Source organism: Acanthaster planci, linkage group LG16 (assembly GCF_054643075.1).
Source record: "Acanthaster planci isolate LZ-2023a linkage group LG16, COTS_SCS, whole genome shotgun sequence".
Classification (NCBI taxonomy): domain Eukaryota; kingdom Metazoa; phylum Echinodermata; class Asteroidea; order Valvatida; family Acanthasteridae; genus Acanthaster; species Acanthaster planci.
Genome location: NC_141792.1, coordinates 6,494,956 through 6,517,851, shown reverse-complemented (window position 1 = coordinate 6,517,851; position 22,896 = coordinate 6,494,956). Strand labels below are relative to the sequence as shown.

General features: G+C 40.2%; 1 protein-coding gene across 5 annotated transcripts in view; it reads right to left on the bottom strand.

Annotated features, from left to right (window-relative positions):
- prkci (protein kinase C iota) overlaps positions 1 to 22,896 on the bottom strand; it is an 82,959-nt gene that overhangs the window by 10,301 nt on the left and 49,762 nt on the right. For all 5 annotated transcript variants that reach the window (XM_022250408.2, XM_022250407.2, XM_022250406.2 and 2 more), the window contains 8 exons: positions 21,993 to 22,210; positions 21,293 to 21,423; positions 18,324 to 18,460; positions 17,479 to 17,652; positions 14,184 to 14,309; positions 11,151 to 11,230; positions 10,328 to 10,417; positions 9,529 to 9,644 (listed from right to left, as the gene is read on the bottom strand). In XM_022250408.2, coding sequence (XP_022106100.1) covers positions 9,529 to 9,644; positions 10,328 to 10,417; positions 11,151 to 11,230; positions 14,184 to 14,309; positions 17,479 to 17,652; positions 18,324 to 18,460; positions 21,293 to 21,423; positions 21,993 to 22,210 — 1,072 coding nt within the window. The remainder of the gene's footprint in view (positions 1 to 9,528; positions 9,645 to 10,327; positions 10,418 to 11,150; positions 11,231 to 14,183; positions 14,310 to 17,478; positions 17,653 to 18,323; positions 18,461 to 21,292; positions 21,424 to 21,992; positions 22,211 to 22,896) is intronic.

Here is a 22,896-nt window from a genome sequence, read left to right as displayed (position 1 = left end):
CCCATAAGAATAGAAGAATGTCTCTTGGTTACAATAAGATCTTCGGTTCCTTTAAAATCAACAACATATTTGTAACTCCAACAGTACCTAGTTTTAATCACATTACATCTTACTTTCAAAGTGTGGGACATAGTTTAGCCAAGGTAAACAGTGGTAAAGTTATCTATTATTTTCAAGATGCAACCACTAACTTATCACCAAATATGACACTTCCTCATTGTCAGGACATGGTATTTTGGGCCTACTCAGTCGCCCCAACAAACCACAGATAGGTAGTTAAGCCACTTAAAGAATGTTCCATTCTTCCACAAAAGCAAATTTAGTTAAAAATCATGAAGCATTCTGGGTATAATGGGTAATATCTGCAAAATTAGAAATGCATTCAACTTCTATGAATTCCCAGAGCAGTGTTCTCCATGAAAGATGTTTCCAGGTAGGCTGCCCAGCTAAAATTACCCACTTCCCATTTTAGTTTACAACAGTCAGTCTGCAGTGGCAAGGATAATGAGGTCACTGCACGATATTTATTTGCAGTTCTCTCCACACAGTTTCGCTGCGAGACTTGCGCGAGGATTTTCGAGAGTTCGCCGGGTGCTTTTCCAACTACACGTTTTAAAACGCTGTACACCTGATGCCCAAGATAGTGTGGTAAGTATATTGCTCATTTCTTCAAAGTATAATGATATAAAAATCGGTGAGATTTTTTTCCATTTTTCTATGATATATCATCAGCGCAAGACAGGTTGTCATATAGGGGTAAAATTGCTCTGTTACCCAGACAAACAAAATCATCAAAATGTGTCCGTATATTTGGAAATAAGATATGTTTTGAGTTTGGTTAGGGCTTTAACTTGTGTTGAGTATCCATTTTATTTTTTCAGAAGTATTTTTCGTTGCGAGATTTCACACCATTTGGGGCATTTTTGCCATATTTTGTGCATGCAGCCATGACAAATGCATGTGTGGCCATGACAAATGCACAAACATGATAAAGGTGCTACATGTACAGCTAGCATTTTTCTTTTTTTATTTTACTTCTTTAAGGGGATTTTTCATGGCCACGTGATGGTTGCTTTTCCCGTTCATACCATTCATTGGAAACAAATGACTCTGCATGAGAGAATTCCGTTCTCCAGGTAGGCCTGGAGAGATGGTACACGAACACATAAATAAAGCACATTATTAATTTAGACACAAATTCAGCTTGGGGTTCAGCAGCCATTTATATCTTCTTAAATGTCATTTTATAATGATATTTTCTTTATTTTGTTTTCTTATTATTCGTTCATTTGCTGCAAGGTCAAATACCAAATAAACATTGAACCATGTTTAAACTTTTCCAGAAACGTGTTACACAATATACAGTGCATTCCATCACAGCAAGAATTCACTATACTGAATTTGTTTAAACTCACAAGCATTAATCCTTAATGTGCATATCGCCTTTATCATGTACAAAATGTAGCTTTCTATTAACCTGTTAATCACAATAACTCAAAATAAAAATGCAGGTGAGTCTTATAAGAACTTGACAAGCTTCAACCCTTCCAACTCCACTGTCATTACAACAATCAGATTTAAGTTAGGTCTAAATGCCTTAATACTCAAATGTAATACAGTGTTTTGTGGGGGAATAACGCCTACCAAGAGGAAATCCTGAACCCCCAGAAGAGAAACCAACAAAAGGGCAGTCGTTGGGGAGGTACTGGGATATTTTCGTTGTAGTCTGAAAGGCTGCATGTAATGGCGAATGTGTTGCTGTCACTAGCACTGCAATGAACTCATCACCTGTCATGCATTGTTTATGAAGGAAACTTTCCACCAACCTCTACACACTCATTGTATATTGACAGGCATGGCATGAGACTCACCGGCCGATGACCATGTGCCACCACCTCGCATTGCTTGCATAAAGAAGGATTGTCGCAAGTTTTGTTTGCCAGTCAACGTTGAAATGTAAACACTGCTCGAAGGGATGGTAGCTTTCCATAAAGCAGATTAAGCTTTATATATTACATATAAATATTACATGTACCAGCATGTATCAGTATCAGAAAAGGGATTTTACAAGGTATGCTCCTTTCAATATACATGCCATTTTTTTGCAGTAAGTTTTCTTGTTCTGAAAAAGCACTGACAATTTTTTTTTATTGGTGCTCCATACATCACATGTGTCTCAATCATACAGTAGCTGATTTGTTACGGTGTGCTGTGTGAAGTTTCCTTTTCATTTATAGAATTTTCAACAACTTGCATGTCATTTTGTTGATTGAGAAAAACTATTTATTGGAAAAACTATGTGAGCTTGTCTCTTGTGTTTTATACATGGTTGTTGATTTTGTTCCTTGGTGTTGGGCAAACACATCAACTTGCAAGAATGCCTTTTTTACACTGAACTGGTACTTGTTTTGAAAAGAAAGCTTTATTTTTGCACAAAATATAATTGAAATTCTTTCTGAAAAGGAAGTATCTGTTCTTGAAAAAACCATTATGATGGGGCACTTCAATGTTGGACCATTAGTTTCTGGGGATAAGCTGAGAAATCAAGGTATCCTGACCCAGGCAAACTGTAAGCTGTCACCAAATTATCTGACTTTGGAAGAGTGAGACCTGGTCTCTTTATTTTGTTTTTTTGGGGGGGGGATTTTGATGTGGTACCACAGAAAAGAGTGTGTTTTTAGCAAGTTTTGTAACGCAAATTTCATCGGTTTGCAGTCGTATATTTATCGTCCTTTTACACTAACTAATTGTCTCCAGATGGCTCCTGAAAGTAATCTACAGTTATCTGTCCATCACAAACACGTCATTTTGGCATAAAACTCAATAAAAATAGGTGAAATAAATGGATTTCTGGATGCTGCCCAAGTCATGAATATTCATTACTAGTGCCTACTACATGGAAAACCGTGCATACATAGCAAATATAATGACCAGCTTTTACATGCACTGCAGACTGACTGCAAAGACGAAAGTTGTTTTCCATTGAATTTGTTTTCCTTGTGCAAACTTTCGGTAACCCAGTCTACAGCTCTGTTCAAGTTCCCTTGGCGAAGCAGCTGTTTAGTGAGCTCATTATTTCAATAAATTCCCCCAAAAGGTACTGATGAATATGACAAGGAAACACATAAAATACATTTGTAGTATTAATGAAGGCAGATCAAACTCAATAAAGTCGAAATGAATACAGAACAAATCTTATCTCCAAAGCAGTTTATTAGTGTCGGTTCTCCACCATGCTGCTATCCCATAATAAACCATCTTCCTAGAGGTCAACCTAATTCACAGAGGTCATGCACTATGCATATTCATCGAGACACTACAGCTGCCCCTTTTTTTTAGATTCAAGCAAACATAATTATCCCAGTGAAATAGAGAAACTTAAATAAGGCAGGGTGAATGATCAAGATTATAGATGTACAGGGGTACAGTGTACAGAAGTTAACTTTTTTGGCATACACTCCGTTGATAAAACTAATACTTCACCATTCAAACTTGCAACGGTCAAACCTTCTTCTTTATCCTTTTCCTGTGCCAAGTGATTGATGGAATCCATACTTTCTCATCACTTTTGCTTTAAGTAAGGATGAGAAAGTCAGGAATGACTCAGGTTTCACAATCTATCCACTACCATCCCAAAAGATAAATTTATAGTTGCAAATGAAGGGTTTATGCTCATGGATCATACACTGTACCACACATTATGTCCTTTTCAAAAGTCAACATTAATTATTTTAGTTGGAATTTCTATAATCATTTACATGCACATAACATGCTTTACATGTAAGTATGCAATCTTTTCAATTGAATTTTGGCTTTTGCAACAAACTTTTAACTTCAGTACTTCAAACTTTGATGCGATGTATTTGATTTTTTTTTACTATTTTGGACCCTTTGCATTCTCTTGGTCATAAGACAGTCTTCCAACTATTTGGGAGGTTTCCTGTTTTTCTCTCACGGTCTGGCGTTTGAGAACCACTTTGACTTTCATCCGTACTCTGAATGTCTAACTCCCTCCCAACTCCTTCTAACTCCTCAAAGTGAGGATTCTTTAACATTTGGATTTTCTGGATTGTTGTCATGCTCTGGTGTATTGTACTCTTTGACATGTGTGCTGTTTCTTTTGTATCTCACTCTTGCTGGAGATTGTACTGTTATGCTATTCCCTTCCTTCGGGACCAAGGTATATGGAGTTGTCTTAAACGGAGTGGTCAGTTTACCCTGACAGCTTGTTTTACAAGAACTGTGTCCCCTGGCTGGAGATCCCTATCTGCAGCTCCTCTCTTGTTATCTATATATAACTTTTTCTGTATTTCTGTGTGGTATCTCTGTCTCTCACTTCTTTGTCAAGACCTTGACTGTCAACATCTACATGTAACTACGGAAGTTTGGTTTTCAGTTTCCGGCCAAACATCAGTTCCGCCGGCGACACCCTTGTGGTTGCATGAGGCGTGGCTCTATATGCAAACAGGTAAGTAAAGATTTCTGTCTTCAAGCCACAAGACTCAGCCATAGCAATGCTGATGCATTTCATCAGTGATCTACTCTGTCTTCCAATCTCACCATTTGCAGCTGGATGGAGGGGTGTTACAGCTCTGTGTCTAATATCATTATCGTTCGGATACTTCTAAACAATCTCAGGCCCAAACTGTGGTCCATTTTCTGATGTGATGGATCTTGGCAGGCTGTAACAACTAAACATGTTCTCCAAAGCCTCAATGATGCACTCACTTGAAGTGTCTGTCTTTCACGGTTTCCACTTCATAAAACCGACTATAGTAGTCAACTACCACAAAAACAGAATGCTTCGACAGTAGTGGTCCCATCAGGTCAATGGCCAAATCCTGCCAAGCTGCTGTTTCATCGGTGTGATGTGGTCTTCAGTGGCTCTGGATTGGGCATCAATCCAGTAATTTGACATTCATGACACGATCTTACATACGTTTCAACATCCTTTACCATCTGAGGCCACCACACTTTGGTTCTTAGAGTCTCCTTCGTTCCAAAATGGCCCTGATGAGTCAGTTTGACACATCTCATTCTCAATTTCTTTGGAATGACAATCCTGGTTCCCTTAACAACTAGGTGCCCAATACAGCTCAGCTCATGTCTTACTGCCTGAAAGTTTACACTGGATCTTTCCCATTGATCATCCATGAGACACCCTTGCACAGCAGTAAGTTCCTCATCACTCTTCAATTCTTCTTCGACTTCTCTCATTGACATTTCTCTGGGGATGCTTCCCTTGCCACAAAACAGTCATATTCTTCTGCCTACAGCTGCTTGTCTGCGGTGTTTGTGTCCATCGGCCTCGACAATGCGTCTGTGATATTTTCTCAACCTGGTCGATACTTGATCTAAAATGTGTAGCTTGTGATCAGTGACGAGCTCAAATTCTATCCTGTACAGATAGACATGGAATTTCTCACATCTCCCCACTAGGGCTAATGCCTCTTTTTCTGTTGTAGAGTGCCTGGTCTCCACATCAATCAGCATAGACTAGCATAGCTAATAACTTGTGTTTGGCCTTAGTATTCTTGCAGCATCTAGTCCCACATCACCTGCATCTGTCAGCAACTAGGTCTTTTATAGCATCCACTCTAAAATAGCCCAAAGTGTCAGCATCAGTTAGACAATGATCTTTGCCCCACAAAAACTGTGCATTTTTCCTCACTAGTTTACACAGTGGTTCTGTGAGTGTGGCCAAGTTTGGGATGTATCTCTCTGAGAAGTTTACTAACCCCAAGAAACTTTTCACTTCAGCCACACTGGTTGGTTGTTTGGCATTATTCATTGCCGAATTCATCCCTCTGTTGGTTCTTTGCCCCTATGTGACAATACATGTCCCATAAATGTGACCGTTTGCGTTGCACACTCACACTTGTCTGCATTTAGAGTCAGTCCTACTTCCTTCAGGCATTCCATGATCTGTCTCAGCCTCTGGTCAGGCTCTTGCTTGTCCCTACCACACACAACTATGTCATCTTGAATATCCCGAACACCATCACAGTCATGGAGGACTTGTGCAATCACTTGTCGATACAGTACTTCTCTGGTACTGCACTGATCCCAAACATTAAACGTTTGTACCTGTATCCGCTCCGAGCGGAACAAAAGAGGGCGTGGTTTTTTTGGTACTCACTGCATAGGCACGCCATGAGGCACGCAAGTATATGCGCGTTTGACGTTGAGCACACTGAGTACGTGTAACTAACTTATTGCAGCATGTATGGTCTTTACGTACAAGCAGAACGTGTGCAAGAACCCACTTGTAACCACCTGTCTTTCTTTCGCTGATTGGGAGTGCACTTCAGCTGGGGGTGGATAGCCCCTTATTATATGTGTCATGAATGTTGTGATGTCACGTGACTCATCATCCAATTCAACTTGATAACCGTATTTCAAATCTAATTTACTGAACATTTCTGCCCCATTCATGTTATACAAATCTCATCAACCATGGGGATAGGATAACACTCCCTAATGTTTGCCTTGTTGGCTTGTCTCGTGTCTACGCACAACCGAATATCTCCACTGGGCTTTGGCACGACAATGACCGAACTGACCCATGGTTCGTTTTTGCACTTTCTCAATAATGTCTAGCGACTCTAGCTCATCTAACTAACTTATGACTAACCTTTTGGCTCATACTATACAGTATTCTACACATTCTCTGATCAACTGGTTGCACATCTCCCTCTGTAAGTAAACTCAACTGATACCCTTTCTGATGTGCGTACAGTAGTCTGTATGCACATCATCAACCAAATTGACTCCAATGTTCAATATGCCCTGTTGTACATAGAAATTAGCATCCACTTCTCGACTTGTACAATCACCCTGCATGGCAACTGCTGTACTAAATTTCCCTAACAGATCTAGTGGTTTATCTGTCCCATACGCATGCAGCTTTGTGGTTTGCTCAGATTTACATGTAATCTTTGGCTTCTTTAAACTTTCCCATAATTTTGAATCAATAATATTTACCAACACTCCACTATCAACAATGACATTTAGGGCAACTTCTGCTTACCCAAATACACTCACTTGTCTGTGGAGCAACAATTCACCTGATTAATATCAACACTTCCTACGTGAAATACATAATCCGAGTCAGAGTTATGTTCATTGTTCACGGTGTTAACCCTTGAAGTATCCCGACCATTTTACCCACTCAGTTTCCAATGTCCTAATCCTCCTGCTTTTTTCCTTTGTCCATTAGATCGGCCTTACTCTCTTCCCTCATTTCTTTTGCCGGTTCCTCTTTCATCTTGCAGCAAAAATCAAAATATCTGCATAGTCCACACTTGTTACACTCCTTATTCTTTGCTGGGCAGTTCCTATCCTTAGCAAAATGTCCAGATCGTCTGCAGCAAAAACACTTCCTATGCTGTGGTCTACGTGTCCCGGGTCTACATGTTCCTTGTTGCACAGCATTCATGCTGGTGCTTTCTCCACGGGTGTGACTCCCATTTGCTCGGTCTGCTTGTCCGTGAGTTTAACTGTCGCTGCGATCGTCCTCAGGTCATCCAGAGTTAAATCTTGGCCTTTGATCAACAGTTTGGAATGGATCTTGTGTGATTTGCATTCTTCTATCACTTAGCCCTGTATCGCTTGATCCCCCATCTGCATTTTGAAAATTGCAACGAACAGCCCACTGCCGCAGCCTAACAATGAACTGTTGATCAAGTCGCCGTCCTCCTGGGCCATGCTCCCGAAGGAACACTGCTCATACAGCACGTTGATCTTTGGCTGAAAATGTTTGCTCAGCATTTTTGTTGCTTTTTCATATGCATCTGATCCCTCTTCTTCCCTTAGTGAAAAGAAGATATCCTGTACCTCAGTCCCGCACAATGTAGGAACAACGCTCATGTCTGATCTGCATTTTTCACCCCTCGGCCGACGGTATATAACTTGAAGCCACGCAGCGATCTCTGCCACGTAATGCCGACATTGCTCAGATCACCATGTGGGTTGATAACTTAACCTGACTAACATCACTACTACTAAGTTTCATGACGATTTCCCCACGAATTCGATCTGATAAATCAGAGTCAATCCATCCACATTATTCATGACTTTCCTGTATTTTCCCATTCCATCCTCATTTGTCAATTGTAGTGTTAATGAAGGCGGATCAAGCTCAATAAAGTTGAATTGAATACAGAACGAATCTTGTCTCCAAAATGTTCTATTAGTGACTGTTCTCCACCATGCTGCTATCCCTCCCTAGGGGTCAACCTAATTTACATAGGTTGCGCACTATGCATATTCATCAAGACACTACGACATTGAAGTCCCTTAGTTTTATTTTTTTGTTCTTTGGGTTTGTTGTGCTAGTGATACAAAATTTGATTAAACTACAAGAATTACCCAACTTAAGAGAAGGCATCTGCATAGCACATCCCTCCAGTTTTTTTTTGAGGGGGTGCATCTTCTTGTTTGGCAATGGCAAGCTATAGTACAGTCTCCAACAGCTAATGAGGGAATTTTTGGTGAGCAAAGGCCATGGTAACTTTGATTTGGGAGAGAGTGGCTTAAAATGATATTCTTTTTGCCTGGAATATAAACATATTTGTACAAATTGCAGTGAATCATGATGTGATGAAGGAAGTGACCGAGGGTCGCTGCACAAAAGCAGAAAGTTAACCTGGAGCTTCTTCCATTGGACTAATCACTGATGGACTAGTCAAACTTTTAAAATTAATTTTAAAACAACGAGGCCATTTCAATAGGCAAAAAGGGTTCTACCTGTTGAAATGGCCTCATTGTTTTGAAATTAATTAAAAACGTAAAACCAGATAATGTACGTTAACCACTCCCTGCCGGGCGACCCATTTTGGAGTAAATAGGTTTCATATGCAGAGCCGGGGAGCCCGGAACTGGGACCTTATCTTCAGGAGTCACCCTCCTGAAGACAAACAGAGCATACTGTTCGGAATGTTGAGTGTCCACCATTGGTTCTTCTCAGAACCACACACTCATAAAAGAGATATTTTCTTGTACATGGTGTAACCTACCTGTACCTAGCTTGGTACTTCCATCATGCATAGCTTCAAGTCTTATCTATACTTTTTTCCATTCAGAAATATACATTTTCAAGTTCCTAAATTGTTTTCAACCTTAACCACTTGCTGCCGGGGAGTCTGTTTTCGGACACGTATTCTTTACATGCGCAGCCAGGGTATCCAAAATCAGACAAAAGAAACTGGACCTTTTAACAAAAGACCGTACTCATAACAAAGACCAGGCTGCTGGGAATCACCAACATTTTTTCACTGTCGATTGTGGAGACAATCCAGCCTTTTTTGGAAACAGTGAGCCACTGTTTGTGGTATTCAGTGCGAGCGGATTACTACTGGGGACAAAAGCACTCCACCACCGCAGCAATGACTGCTGCACGCTAATCTGGCTCCTATTGAAAAGAGGTCAGCAGCGCATTGTGCCAGTTTCGGGAACAGACGAAAATTACGTAACACCAAACAATCATCCTGACACAAATGAAGACCATATAAAAATGGCATCACTTACTGATCATCTGGAGTAAGCTGCACAGGTTCCTCTGTAAACTGTGGGTCAAAATGTTCTAGGTCACGTTCACTCTCAAGACGCGGTTTGTAGGGAGGGGTCACCTGACGACTCCCCAGCTAGAAAATGAATACAAATCCAAAAAAAAAAACCCTGAGCCGATGCTTTCAACCAACAATGCCACGCAAGAGTTAACATTGGAGGCAAGACATTTTGCAACAATTTGTTCTTCATGAAGATGTTTATGGTAAACCTGTTGGCTTGTTACTACATTCATGTAGTATTTGTCAGACTTGCATTTTAAAATAGACAAAACTACAGGAGATATTCTATATTTGTTGTGTTAAAACACATCTTAACCCCTTGACGACAGGAATTTCTTCCCGAAAGCCAACTCCAAGAATTCCAGCCTCGCTTGGCCGCGAAGGCCACCTGCCAAACTGCAAATTCTCGGTTTGTGGCCCTGCGTGCTCTGCACGCTTTGAATTACATGGTGAAAAGGCTGATGGTTCGGTGGCATGTGGCTCTACTCACCCTTTCACATTCCCGTTGCCTCTTTTCAAAGTGGGGACTATTGTGAAGCTGGTGATTATGATGCAAAATTGGTCTTTTCATTTCTGGGCTACACACAAAGGCCAATTACCATATATACAAGAGCCAGGGTCTGCCTTCTTCCACCGTGTTTGCTCGAGCGTGGGCCGAGAATAATAGCTGAAAAGCGGGCTGAGAATCTCAATTTTTACGGCGGCTATAGCCGCTTCCTGGCGTGAAGGGGTTAAAAAGAATACAAACAAAAGCTCACCCTTTCCCAGTCAATGGTTTTGAAGAATGGATGTGATGTTACATCAGAAAATCCTGTCTGTGGGTGACAGGCTAGACGTTCTATAGGGTTCTGTTGGGGGAAAACGATCATTCATAACATACATCAGACAGTCTCCCTACTCAACAATTTGCAACTTGACTGTGTATTAACATTTGATAATGCCCGCTGAGAAGTGATAATGCCCACTGCGTAAATCTCATGCTGGCACCTGGGTACAAGACAGTTTAATTGATTCTGACTGCCACGTCCATGCCAAGTTCATAGTTCATGCCATGGAGATTCGTTTGGACAACTATAAAAAAAATGGACACAGGTGTGTGGGAAAATGAAAGTAAAATTCTACAACAAAATCGTTGAAAATCTGTCATATATTGACTTCTTTTGGCTCTCTGACTTAAAAAGGTATTTATGAATGGGATAAACATGTGCTTGGCCAGTCTTAAACTAACATTTAAAACCAGATCAGGAGACTGAACACTGATAATGCCCTCGCCCGCAGCTCAGGCATTCGTCGCATCCATTCTCCTTGGCTGGTCTTATATGCACATTTAAGACCAGCAATGTACATATTTATTTCTTTACTAAAAGAAACAAAGATACAGTGCAAAGTGAAGTATAAAGAACTGTTTCGTAGAACATTTTGGAAGAGTAAGGTTTAGGTCACAAACTGCTGTGTATCCAGTGTCCTTCCATGAGTCTACAAACAGAAAATTCAAATCCAAACTCAGCTAAGGAGTGACTTGAACCCTTGGTTGCAGAAGTCACTGTTTGTACTTGTAATGAATGACAGTCCACGTCTTACCTTGTTGAGGAAGCCTTTCAGCACTGATGCAGCCTTGACAGACAGGGCACGAGGTATTCTGATTGGCTTCTCTAAGATCACTGCAGTAGGAATACATTGCCACATTAAAACTACTGTCCAGAGAAAAATCAGGAAAATCCCTTCTCTCATTTGGTAAAATCTCACTTTTCATCAGTTGATTAGATTTTGTACCAAAGGCAGCACTATTTGTGTACATACATGTATAAGGAATGAGTTGTATGGTATTGCAAGGTCAAGATGGGCTAAAGAAGCAAATAAGCTTGCTCATTTGCCCGTGCAAATACGTAAGATTGATGAACAGATCTTGCACAATAGTAACCTGAAGTTTTTCCACATGCATGCTAAGTCTTTTTTTCATAAACTATATGCTTTTTTATAAACTATCCAATAGTATTACATATATTAACTATTGGTATTCTTTGTGCAAGGTAACTTTCCCACGATACTGTCTACTATGTTATCAACAACTCCCTTTGATACAGACCACAGTGACACCCATGTCTTATCCTCAACCCTTCCGTGCCAAACAATGTCTTCTTAAATGCCAATGTCCCGACCCCCCAGGGAAATTCAAACTAAAACTACACATTTATGTTTCTGCTTGCACAGAGCATACATGTAGGGCATTTCTGCATTAATACACCTTCAACAGAGAACAATTCTGGACGCTGCTAGACATATACACCTAAGCTAGAAAATTGTGTACAAATTACTGTTACAAATCTAAGAAGCAACTCCTCTAGGACTGTATTTAACTCTCTGTGAACGATATGAACACACAGCTCTTCTCTCTATAGAAGCAGGTTAATTTGATGAACAATTTGGTTGCTATAGTTCAGGAAAAGGGCGTACAACTTCGTCTGGAGTGAGCTGAATAAGCAATGAACTCCCGTTAACGTGACTCCTGTAATTGGGCCGGAGAATGTCCAGAGCTAGACTTTACGTCAGAATGCATTAGCTTTGGTGGGAAATGATCCTTCAGGGCTTGTGTTGATTTCCTTTTCAATGTAGTTGCTTTGGCCTTATCAGTAAATTCAGCCCTCTGTTGTGTGGTTTGAGTAGTGCTGCTACCCTGATTTTGATGCAACTTCATCAGTTGGTGACACTTGTTTCAGTGTTCTGTTGCTACTTGTACTGGATTGGGCATGGCAGACACTGCTGCTACATGAAGCCTGTACTGTGTGTAGCACATACATGTACACAGTACACATACCGTATTTTTCAGAATAAACATGTAAGCCATGCGGGATATAGGTCGCAAGAGGCAAAAATTGGCAATTTAAGATTTAAAGTTGGCCTATAAGCCACACCAGCGTACAAGCCACACAGCAGCACTGACGATCCAACGGCGACGGTCATTGAGCAGTGTTCTGAAGAGTTAGTACAGCATGTACAGTACGTCAATTATTCCACTACATGTGCCGTCCTAATTAATATAAGCACAGTGCGGACGAGTGTTACCATTAAAGATTAATTTTGAGTCATCAAAAACTAATTTTTGTGGACTGGATCATTGTCCTGTGTGGGCCATGCAGCAGCTCTTGCCCTTTTTTCAAGTGGCCATCAAAAGTTATGCAGACGGGGATACGTACTTAAGTCAAAAGACCATTTTATCTCATTGGTGGACTTTTTCTCGCTAAAGGAATACGATTTTATGTACAAAAATAACTCTGTAACTCATGGACAGTCCAATCACTGACTCCTTCCAATAACCATGTGACCACAGAAAGTGATGTCATCAGAAACCCAAGTGAAAAGAAGCCCAAAATTCTGTGGCACGTCACACTGAACACAATCGGCAAAAAAGACGAAATTTGCTAAACAAAAGTACTAGGTACACGCACCACTTACGAAGTTGATTTTTATTTAGCAGTAGACTGAAACCTTCAGGTAACAACAAAAATTCTCAGTAAAATGATAATTTGTGTGCAAAAAATACACCATGAGAATGAATAAAAAGTGGGAAAATAATCACAAAAATGTTGCCATCATAGCAGAGCAAGTAAAGTTTGTTATGACTTCATGTATGTACACAGTTTATGTAAGTGTTTGACTCCACGACTCGGGAAATTCTATTTAATAACTCAAAATCTGGACATATTGAATTTTCATTTATTCTCTGGGGTTCGAGTTATGTCAACGAAAATATGACTGCACCACCAGCATGCAGTATGCGTAGCCCAGGCACGACTTTTGTGACCGATTTTATCCTTCAAAGTTTGCTATGTAAGCCACCTGGCATACAAGTGGCAGAGACATTTTCCAGTGTGAGAATCGAGGTATAAGTCACAGCTTATATTCTGAAAATTACGTACACAAACGTGCACTTAAATACATGTACACTGTATGGTACAGAAGCTACTGAACAGTGTGCAGCTTGACAAGAACATAATACTGGCAAAGATCCCAGCGGTGGCAATGTTTGGGTAATGATTATACCTGCTGTTTGGCTATAGGATTACAGAGATAAGGACTGGGTATGGTGTTGCAAAGTAAACAAGCAAAAGAATGCAGAATCCAGCCACTTTGCTCTAATTGGGGAAATACGTAATGCATTTTATGCACACAATTTTCAGTTTAAGAAAAGAGGAGACACATTTCTATGCCGAGTTTTATTAAAAAATACAGGTAAATAAAAATGGCGATTTGGGAAATTGCTAAGAATTCCAGGAGTCGGAAGATCAGCCAATATGCCGGGAGTCTTCAACAAAATCTGGGAGAGTTGGCAACTCTAAGTCCCTAGTTAGGAGACTGCTTTACCATCGTCTTCTTTTCAGAACCACACACACTCACAAAAGAGATATTTCGCATGGTGTTATCGCAAACCTATTGGTAAACTTTCCACCTTCACTCTGACAAACTTCAAATCGTAAGAAATTATATGCAAACTCTATAGACCTTGGGGAAAAAAATAAAATGTTAGATGAAAAAATCAAAACAAAAAGGCTTTTCTCCAGCTATGTGGAAACGCAATTAAAAAAAATCCTTGGAATTTCTGCTGTTGATACTTGCCTTGAAACAGGTAATCCTCTGTGTTTTGATCTGGGTGTTCTGCTGATCCAACAATATCAAATGGGGAACGCCCAGCCAACATCTCAAACATCAACACACCTAAGGCCCACCAATCAACACTATAGTCTGAAAGAAAATTAAAAAAAAAAATCATGAAGTGAGTTCTGGTATAGCACAGCCTCTTTGCACAAACAATACCTCAATGCTTTCAGAGACAAAGGTTGGGCTGGCACTTAAACTCCAGTGGCACCATAGATAAGGTACTTGTGTGAAGATGAGTTTGTGAGGTTGGGATGACACTTATCCTCAGTGGTAGTAACCATAAGGCACCTTTGTGGACAATGCACATTTGCACCCCTTCAGATGACACTTGATCCTCAGTGGTAGTAACCATAAGGCACCTTTGTGGACAATGCACATTTGCACCCCTTCAGATGACACTTGATCCTAAGTGGTAGTAACCATAAGGTACCTTTGTGAACAATGCACATTTGCACCCCTTCAGATGACACTTGATCCTCAGTGGTAGTAACCATAAGGTACCTTTGTGAACAATGCACATTTGTGCCCCTTCAGACAAAAATACTCCTGGCCAGTTGCACACCTCAAAGCAAAATCAAGCTGCCAGTGACCTTATGGGAAGTGATTGCTACATGTAAGTGACCAAGTACATGTACCTTCTCTAGTTCATGTGAAGAGTTCAAACACTTTTCATGCATAATAAAGTACCCCAAAATTGAAACAGTGACACTTCAAGTAGACTCCCTATTACTTGTGCAGCTGTCAGGGACTATGCGCAGTGTCATCACTAACACACCTTGGTGAACTTCAACTAAACACACCTAAGGTGTGATAGTGACTGCACTGAGCAAGTCTAGTACTGGTAGCAAATGGCCACAAGATGGCATTATCACAGGCTGGCTCAAACACACTACTCCTCGGAACATACCAAGGTGCTAGCGAAGACTAACATCAAACAGATTCCAAGAATACATGTATCAACTACCTAGCAAACAAATGCATTTCACATGGAAATCTGACTGAGTAACAATGAACATGGTAATCTTGAAATATAAAACTTCTTCACAGGTGCCATAGGATATCTTTATGGAGGTTATGGGCTATTTTTATATATGACTATGTAAGATATTTCAAAGAAGACCTGATAAACTACATGTACATGTATCTTGATCAATTCATGCCAGAGGACATGGAAGTGTGATCTCTCAATGAATATTCTGAGGGACAGCTGATGGGTTAGAGGGCTCAGGTAAACAATGTAATGTACCATTGGGGTGTCTCAACCCAATGTTGAATTTGCCATTTTACTGGGCTTTATGTTCGTGCAAGTTTACATATTCATGAGCAAATGTGTGACGCCATTCCTGGAGGAAGAAACCTAAATGTTCCACTCACTTCAGCACCAACTTATGCCAGAATTGTTGATATTTTGCTGTTTTAAATGTCCTTTGGCTACAGTTTTTTTCAGTTGATGATGGTATGCCAGCAACATGCTTTTCTCAGAGTAGTTTCAATGGGTGAATTTTCAGTTAGGTTTATTAGGTTCAGTGTATTTTCCATTAGGTTCACAGCTCGAGCAGGAAATTCTCCATAATGAAAAGTGTCCCCGTGAAATGACATCACAGCAACAGCAACCTCATCTGTAACCAAAACTCGGAAAAGTTACCGGTAAACATTTTTTTATGAAAGATTAATTAAAAAGGCATATCAAACAGCTTTCAGCATTATTACATGTGGCATACCAATAGTGAATGTTCTTCAGCATAATGGCAAGAATGATTTCATGAAGTGACAGAAGCTGAGTGGAAGAGTACATTCAATCTGTCACCAAATCAGTTTATTCTGTCCACTGCATGAATGTGCAACATTCGTAATTTGTTTGATACAGTACTTGAATGAATCATTTGTAAACCTTCTGAGCTTGTTATAGTTGAGCTCCGTAGACAAATGACACTGCATTCAATTTTGATACTTCCACATTTATTTGAACAGATAAAATAAGAGACAATATGTTTTCCTTAGAGGTGCTCTTTAAGTTAAAAAGTGCTACATAAGAACCTGTTATTATTCTTCTTAAAAATCCTGAGAAATCTCAGCCCTGTATTTATCAGTTTGCCCTAAATTGTGTGTTCGTGTAAAGAGCCGTCAATGTGTATGCCTGCGTGTATGGAGAGCTTCAACTGTGTGCACTAAAAATTCATGTCACATGTGATCAGTCAGCCACCAATCAGATGCTAGGAATTACTCAGGTGTTGTGAAAAACAAAAAATGTCCAAGTAAAACTCATGTCATATGCCCTTTAAACTGAAAAGCTTTTCACGGATCTTCCAGTGGTGGACAAGTAGATGAATGTCACTACTCACTGGTTTGGTATACACACATCTACCTGTTTTACATACAAAGTGTGGATATTCCTTTTTTCTCCTGTGGTTAACCACTTCACGCAAGAGGCATTTATGAATGTTGATGATGCTGGGACAGGATAATTTTCTTTTCTGTTTTCAAATGTCTTTAAAAGTTCATATCTTCATTTACTGGACACTTACACCCACATGAAAGACTGTCTGGTTTCTACTCTAATCTGACAGAAAACATCTATTGATGCTGGAGTATTTCAACAATGCCTGCTGCCTTGTAAAAAGAGCCCAGATTGTGCTGTGTTACATAATTTTCTTTTGTTCACGAAACTGGCACAGTGCGCGCTGCTGACCTCTTTTCAATAGGGGCCAGATTAGCGTACAGCGGTACAGTGTGGCTCATTGCTGCGGTGGTGGAGCGCTTTTGTCGCCGGTGGTAATCCGCTCGTGCTGAATGCCCCCAAAACTGCGGTATACAGTTTCAAAACAAGGCTGGATTATCTCCACTATCTCCACACTTTTGTTACGAGTATGGTCTTTTTTTTTACAAGGCCCAGTTCCCTTTGTCTGATTTCGGAAACCACCGGCCATGCGTATAAAGAATACATGTCTGAAACTGGAATCCCCACCAGCAAGTGGTTAAGGACACTTGAGGAAAATGCTCCTTTTTTTCCAACTAGGATAATTCCTTTGAGCTGTTTTTTGATGATGATTTCCTGGACTGTTCCTCTTCATTTTGCCACAAATAACCTAGACCCCAAAATGCCTCTGAAACTGTTCTTCAGAGAGGGGAAACATTGTGTGGACGTGTGCAAGTCCACACAATGCCATCATACCCTACATAATGTGGACTTCTTTTGTGCAGAGGTCCACACTATGTACATGTATGCCACGCCTGCTTGAGTAGCTTTACCTACCATAATCTTCACCCCTGAGTATTTCTGGAGCTATATAATTGGGTGTCCCACAGAATGTGCTGGTGGTGTCACCTGGTCGTAGTCCCTCCTTGCACATGCCATAATCAGTCAGTTTGATATGACCATCAGAGTCCAGCAGCACATTGTCTAATTTGAGATCTCGGTAAATTACACCTGAAGAAAGACAAAAACTGGACTCAGGCTTTTTTGACTTTGTTATAGAGTTATCATTACAATTACTATTGTTAAAATTTGTTTGACATCTGCATTTTGCAGTTTATGATTTGCTATGACATTTTCATACTTTTTTATGCATGTATGACTCTAAGAAGTGGCCCTTATTTAATTGGGGATGCATACCATCAACAGCATGTCAAGAACAAGTGACAAATGACAGAACTTGGGCTGTACGCTTTGAGGGCAACTTCTACATTTTATGAATTACCCATTACATTCCCATTCAAATTCCACCCAGAAGTAAATCCATTTAAAAACAACTTCACATTAACCCTGCCAAAAAAGTTAAGTGATCAGTCACAATGCAATTTCACCTAAAACATAATCATTTACCATAAATTGGGCTTTGAAGTATCTAAAAGAAATCTCAAACTGAAACTTAAATCAATTACAGGGAGTTGATTCCAGCAGAAAATCAAGTTTCTAGTTCCAATTTCTGAATCAGTTTTGTTCAATTCTAGTGTGTAGTTACTTACTTGTTTCAGGTAGATTCTGACTCATAACCTGTTTTCGTAACAAAGCTTTTTGTGTTGAGCAAAATTCTTTAAGTGATCCATCACTCTGACAAAGAATACACAGTTAAGGTTACAATATCTTGTCTGACAAACCTCTTTCATGTAAGAAATTTAGTGCCAGGCTAATTTCAGCTGAGTAGAAGCGAGCATGTTCTTCTGGCAGTCGGCGCTGTCGTTGCATGTGGAACATGAGATCACCACCACTTACAAACTCAATCACAAAGAACAACCTGGGACCAAAAAAAAAACCAGTTAAAGTAAAGTCTTTCCTCCTATATAACTGCACAAAATATGTTAATGAGAAATTGTAAAGTCTAGTTAAGACTTGTATAAAAGACACTACAGGGAGCCAGTCAGAGGAATACTCAGAATACAGATACACAACAGAGAAGTCAAAAGTAAGGAAAATGGATGATCAACAAGAGTTTTTGTCGTGGTTGTGATGTATTCAAGCACATGTCTGTTCCTGATCTTGGTCATCTATGGGTTTTTGAACATTTAAAGCCAACTTTATCACAACTTCTTTGCTGCAAAAACTAATGTGATCATAGGGCCTTGGCTTTAAAGTTTTGGAAGTCAAAAAAGGAAAGATTTGATAAATTGATCAGTGTTGTAGTCGAGACCATCACAAGACCAGACACAAGACCATGCACAAGACCAGTCACCAGTAACAGGGTGAAACTTGACAAAGGAATACTTTTGTTGCAGTTCATTTGAATAGCAGTCAAAGCTCCCCCACAGCCAGCAGTTATCAGATCATATCTACTACCAAAAAGCTGACATCTTGCACCATGGTGTGTGCTTATGGAAGGCAACAATCCTGACACACTATGGGAAGGTTTTTTGGATATCATGGAAGCAGCTGTAACGGACAGCATTTCTCGCAAGCAGTGTCGTTGTAAAAGAATCTCGCCATGGATTACTTCTGAAATACGGAAGCCGATACAACTCAAGCCTAAACTTTTTAAACGGGCCAAACATACCAACTCGAGTAATGCTTGGATATACTACAAACAGATAAGGAACAGAGTTAAATCCGTAACGAAGACAGCTTAAAGCAATTACGTTAACTGCTTGTTTCCAGCTGCAGAAAACAAACGAAGCTTCTGGCGGTTTGTATGAGACCAACAAAAGTCGAAATCTCCACCTGAGACTATTGCTGAAGCCTTTAATAAACACTTCTCTTCTGTCCATTCATCAACTGTCACATGCCCCCAGTCTCCACCTCCATGCTCTCTTCAAATTCCTGATCTGTCCACAATGAATGCCATTCAGGACTGGGCCACTATCCTAGACAAGCCTGGCCCTTCACGCATTGATATTGCTTATATGGATTTCTCTAAAGCATTTGACATTATGCCACACCATATCCTCCTCAACAAACTTGCTGGGAATTTCAATATACGTGGACAGTTGTGGACTTAGATTATGGTATTTCTTGTGGGGCGACGGCAAAGAGTAATGTACCGTGGGGCTGTTTTTAAATGGTCCCCTGTCACATCAGGAGTCCCAAAGGGAAGTGTCCTTGGTCCACTTCTCTTCAACCTGTTTATAAATGATTTATCAATGGGCCTAGCTGGCACCCAGTCTACCGATCAATCCAGTCCCCTCCTGATGAACTCTTACTCCAGTCAGATCACAAGATGATGTGGATACATATTTCAAACAAGTTGAATGGTCTGTTGATTGGTGTGATAGTCATTACTTGGGTTTGAATGTATACAAAACAATGACTTTTGATTTTCGGCGCTCTCGATCTAGCCATATCCCCTTGGTCATACCATGGCCAATGTATTGAGCAGGTTTCTGAATACAAGAATCTAGGAACAGTGATTGATGAGAAGCTGAAATGGAATAAAAATTCACAATGTGCAGCTAGCAAGCAAAGCCAGAGGTTATATTTCCTTAGAAAACTTCAAGAGTTTCATGTGGATAATAGCATTCTAATACTATTTTATCAGTCAGTGATACAGGGTGTCCTTATGTTCAACCTCGTGTACTTTTAGCAATCTTTCAAAGATTAATATAAAAAAGCTTGAAACATCACGCAAAAATGCCCAGAAAACAACCTGATCAAAACTTCCCTCGATCGATACCTTGTAAGAGAAATACATTCTTTTGAAAGTCCATAGCATTATGTGTGACCCCCACTGCACCTTTGTGTTACAATCAATCGGGAGTGTGCTTGTGTGTCCCCAAGACTATGCGTTGCCAGTTTAGACAGTCCTTTGTTCCAAACGCTATTCACATTTTAACAGAAATTCTAAGTGGTAGATTATTTTCGACTTAATGAGTAACACTGAGTTCACCTTGTGCAATTGTTGAATTTTACTTATTACTCTGCTTATAATTTATGGATGAGCCTTTCTTGCCCTGCACGGACACAGATGTTGAATCGACGTTTTCAATGTGTTTGATGTAATTTTAACTACGAGTGTCTTGCGTCTTTTTTTTCTTAACAAGCAATTTGTGGGCTTTAGTACGTAATAATTTGTTATGATTTGTTATAATATTTACACGCTTTTATAACATGTTCTATTTTGGTAATGTCCTTTTAACCAGTGGAGTCCGATTTCTCTGTTTTTATGTGGAAATTAAATTTAAATCAAATCAAATCAAACTAAACAACAATAGGCCTACATCCCTGTATGCAATGCCTCATTGTGCGTTAATCCCCGAGATGGCTTGTGGAATGCTTAACCCTGCTTGATTTTCCACGTTAATGCTAACCCTGGGGTTTGGCTGTTAACCCTGAGATTGATATCCTTAACTCTGGTTGCTGGCAGGGTTAAAAAACCCTGGGGTAACAGCCAAATTTTTCTCTTAACCCGGGGCAGAAAAAGAGTAATGGGAACACTGGAAATACCTGGGGTATCTTGGGGATAAGGTTTGTCGTTATCCGCAAGATAACCCGGAGATTTGGTAGTGGGAAAGGGGTATCCAGTGCTAGCTCCCAACGATTTCCCAATTACAATTTGGGCTATCCCATGTTCAAGAGTACAAGTGCACTTGCCCATAGCTGACAATCCTCTTGCAAACAAACCACAGAAGATTGCTCTTACCTGCTAGGAGTTTGGAAGCAGGAGTGCAGGCCTACCAAGAAAGGGTGGTTGGAGGCCGTCTCAAAGACATGCTTCTCTGTCTGCACCCAGTCGATATCCTCATCATCTGTCACTAACTCCTTCTTAATAACCTGGGACAACAGGTGAAAATATGTGCGGATTAAATCTACCAGGCCTAATTTGCTATTAAGCAAGCAAATGTGCTTCAGACAAACTGGTTGACAAATAGCAATGAGAAATACCTTGAGATGATGTTTAGTTAGAAAGCTGTTTACCGAGTTAAATCCTTTTCTACCGTCAGTAAATCTGTGTTTACTAGTTCCGTGAAACTGGCAGCCAGGCCATGTCTCCAACTTCAGCCTCTAACGTTCTAATTTCATGACACAACTTTTGAGATTCTGGCTTGATAATTTTAACAGGAACATCAAACTGTATATGTAAGATATCAAGACTCAGATAGGAGCATTTTATTCAGTCCAAACTCTGAAGACCAACTGATGATTTTAAACCCAAGACAACAAACCCCAAAGTCGGGGAAGAACCCAATCTGTCATGGTCCCGCCTGACCAAGATTTCTATTGAAAGACACTGTCTGTGATAAGAAATGTGCCAAGTTGTTTTTGAGGGGAACCTTGTTTAACTCAAACCAAAAGCCCAGTCAGCTCCGCGAGTATAAAGCCGAACAGATTTCATGCCCTACCTTCATTGCATAGACGCGTTGTGTGCTCTTTTGCTCTACCAGCAGCACCTTGGCGTAGCTCCCTCGCCCAATCACACGCAGCATGCTGAAATGGTCCAAACTGACCGTGTTCTCGCTTGTCTCACCTGATTGGGCCTCTTTGCCCTCCCCCTCAGAGTACTGGGTGACTAGAGTGTTGTCTCTGAATTTGTGCTTGGGGCGTGGACTGCCACTAGTACCTGTTTGGTGCAAGCAATCACACCGTTACTAAAGCACTGTTGCCAAGTGCTGACATGTACTACAAGAATTTTGTTAGTTCTTTCTGGATGTTTATAGTTCAAATTATACATATTTTACACTTTCTTCTCACAACAAATTTACATATGAAATTGTTTGAGCATGCAGCTTTCAACCTTGAAGTTCAAACAGCTTTTTCAGTAATATCCATTCCATTCATTCTACAAGGGATGATAGGATAGATTTCAAACAAACAATGAATAAGTTGTTTACCATACACAGTATAGACAGCTACAACTGACTAGACTGGCACCAAAGGGTAAGCAATGAAGCACAAAACAGAATTGGTACGAATAAGGGAAAAGATGTGCGCTTGGCTATTAACTGGCTAATGCCAAAGCCAAAGGACATTAGCAATATCCACTCTCCATGAAAGTTTAAGACCTGCTAGCACATGTTTGTTTCCATTTATAATTACCTTTTGAGTCAAAAAGTCAAAACAAGTTTTTAAATTATAGATTTCCAACAATTTGTTGAACAGTTTTGCTTGATTTTTTCAAACATCCCCCTAGCCAGGTTATGGTATGTTCCTCTCATGACGAGTAATATACAACCTCCTCATGTACAACTTGGTGTGTGAGCAGCATGCACTACATGAGGTGGTGCACGGCCAGGTGGTGCTTTATCA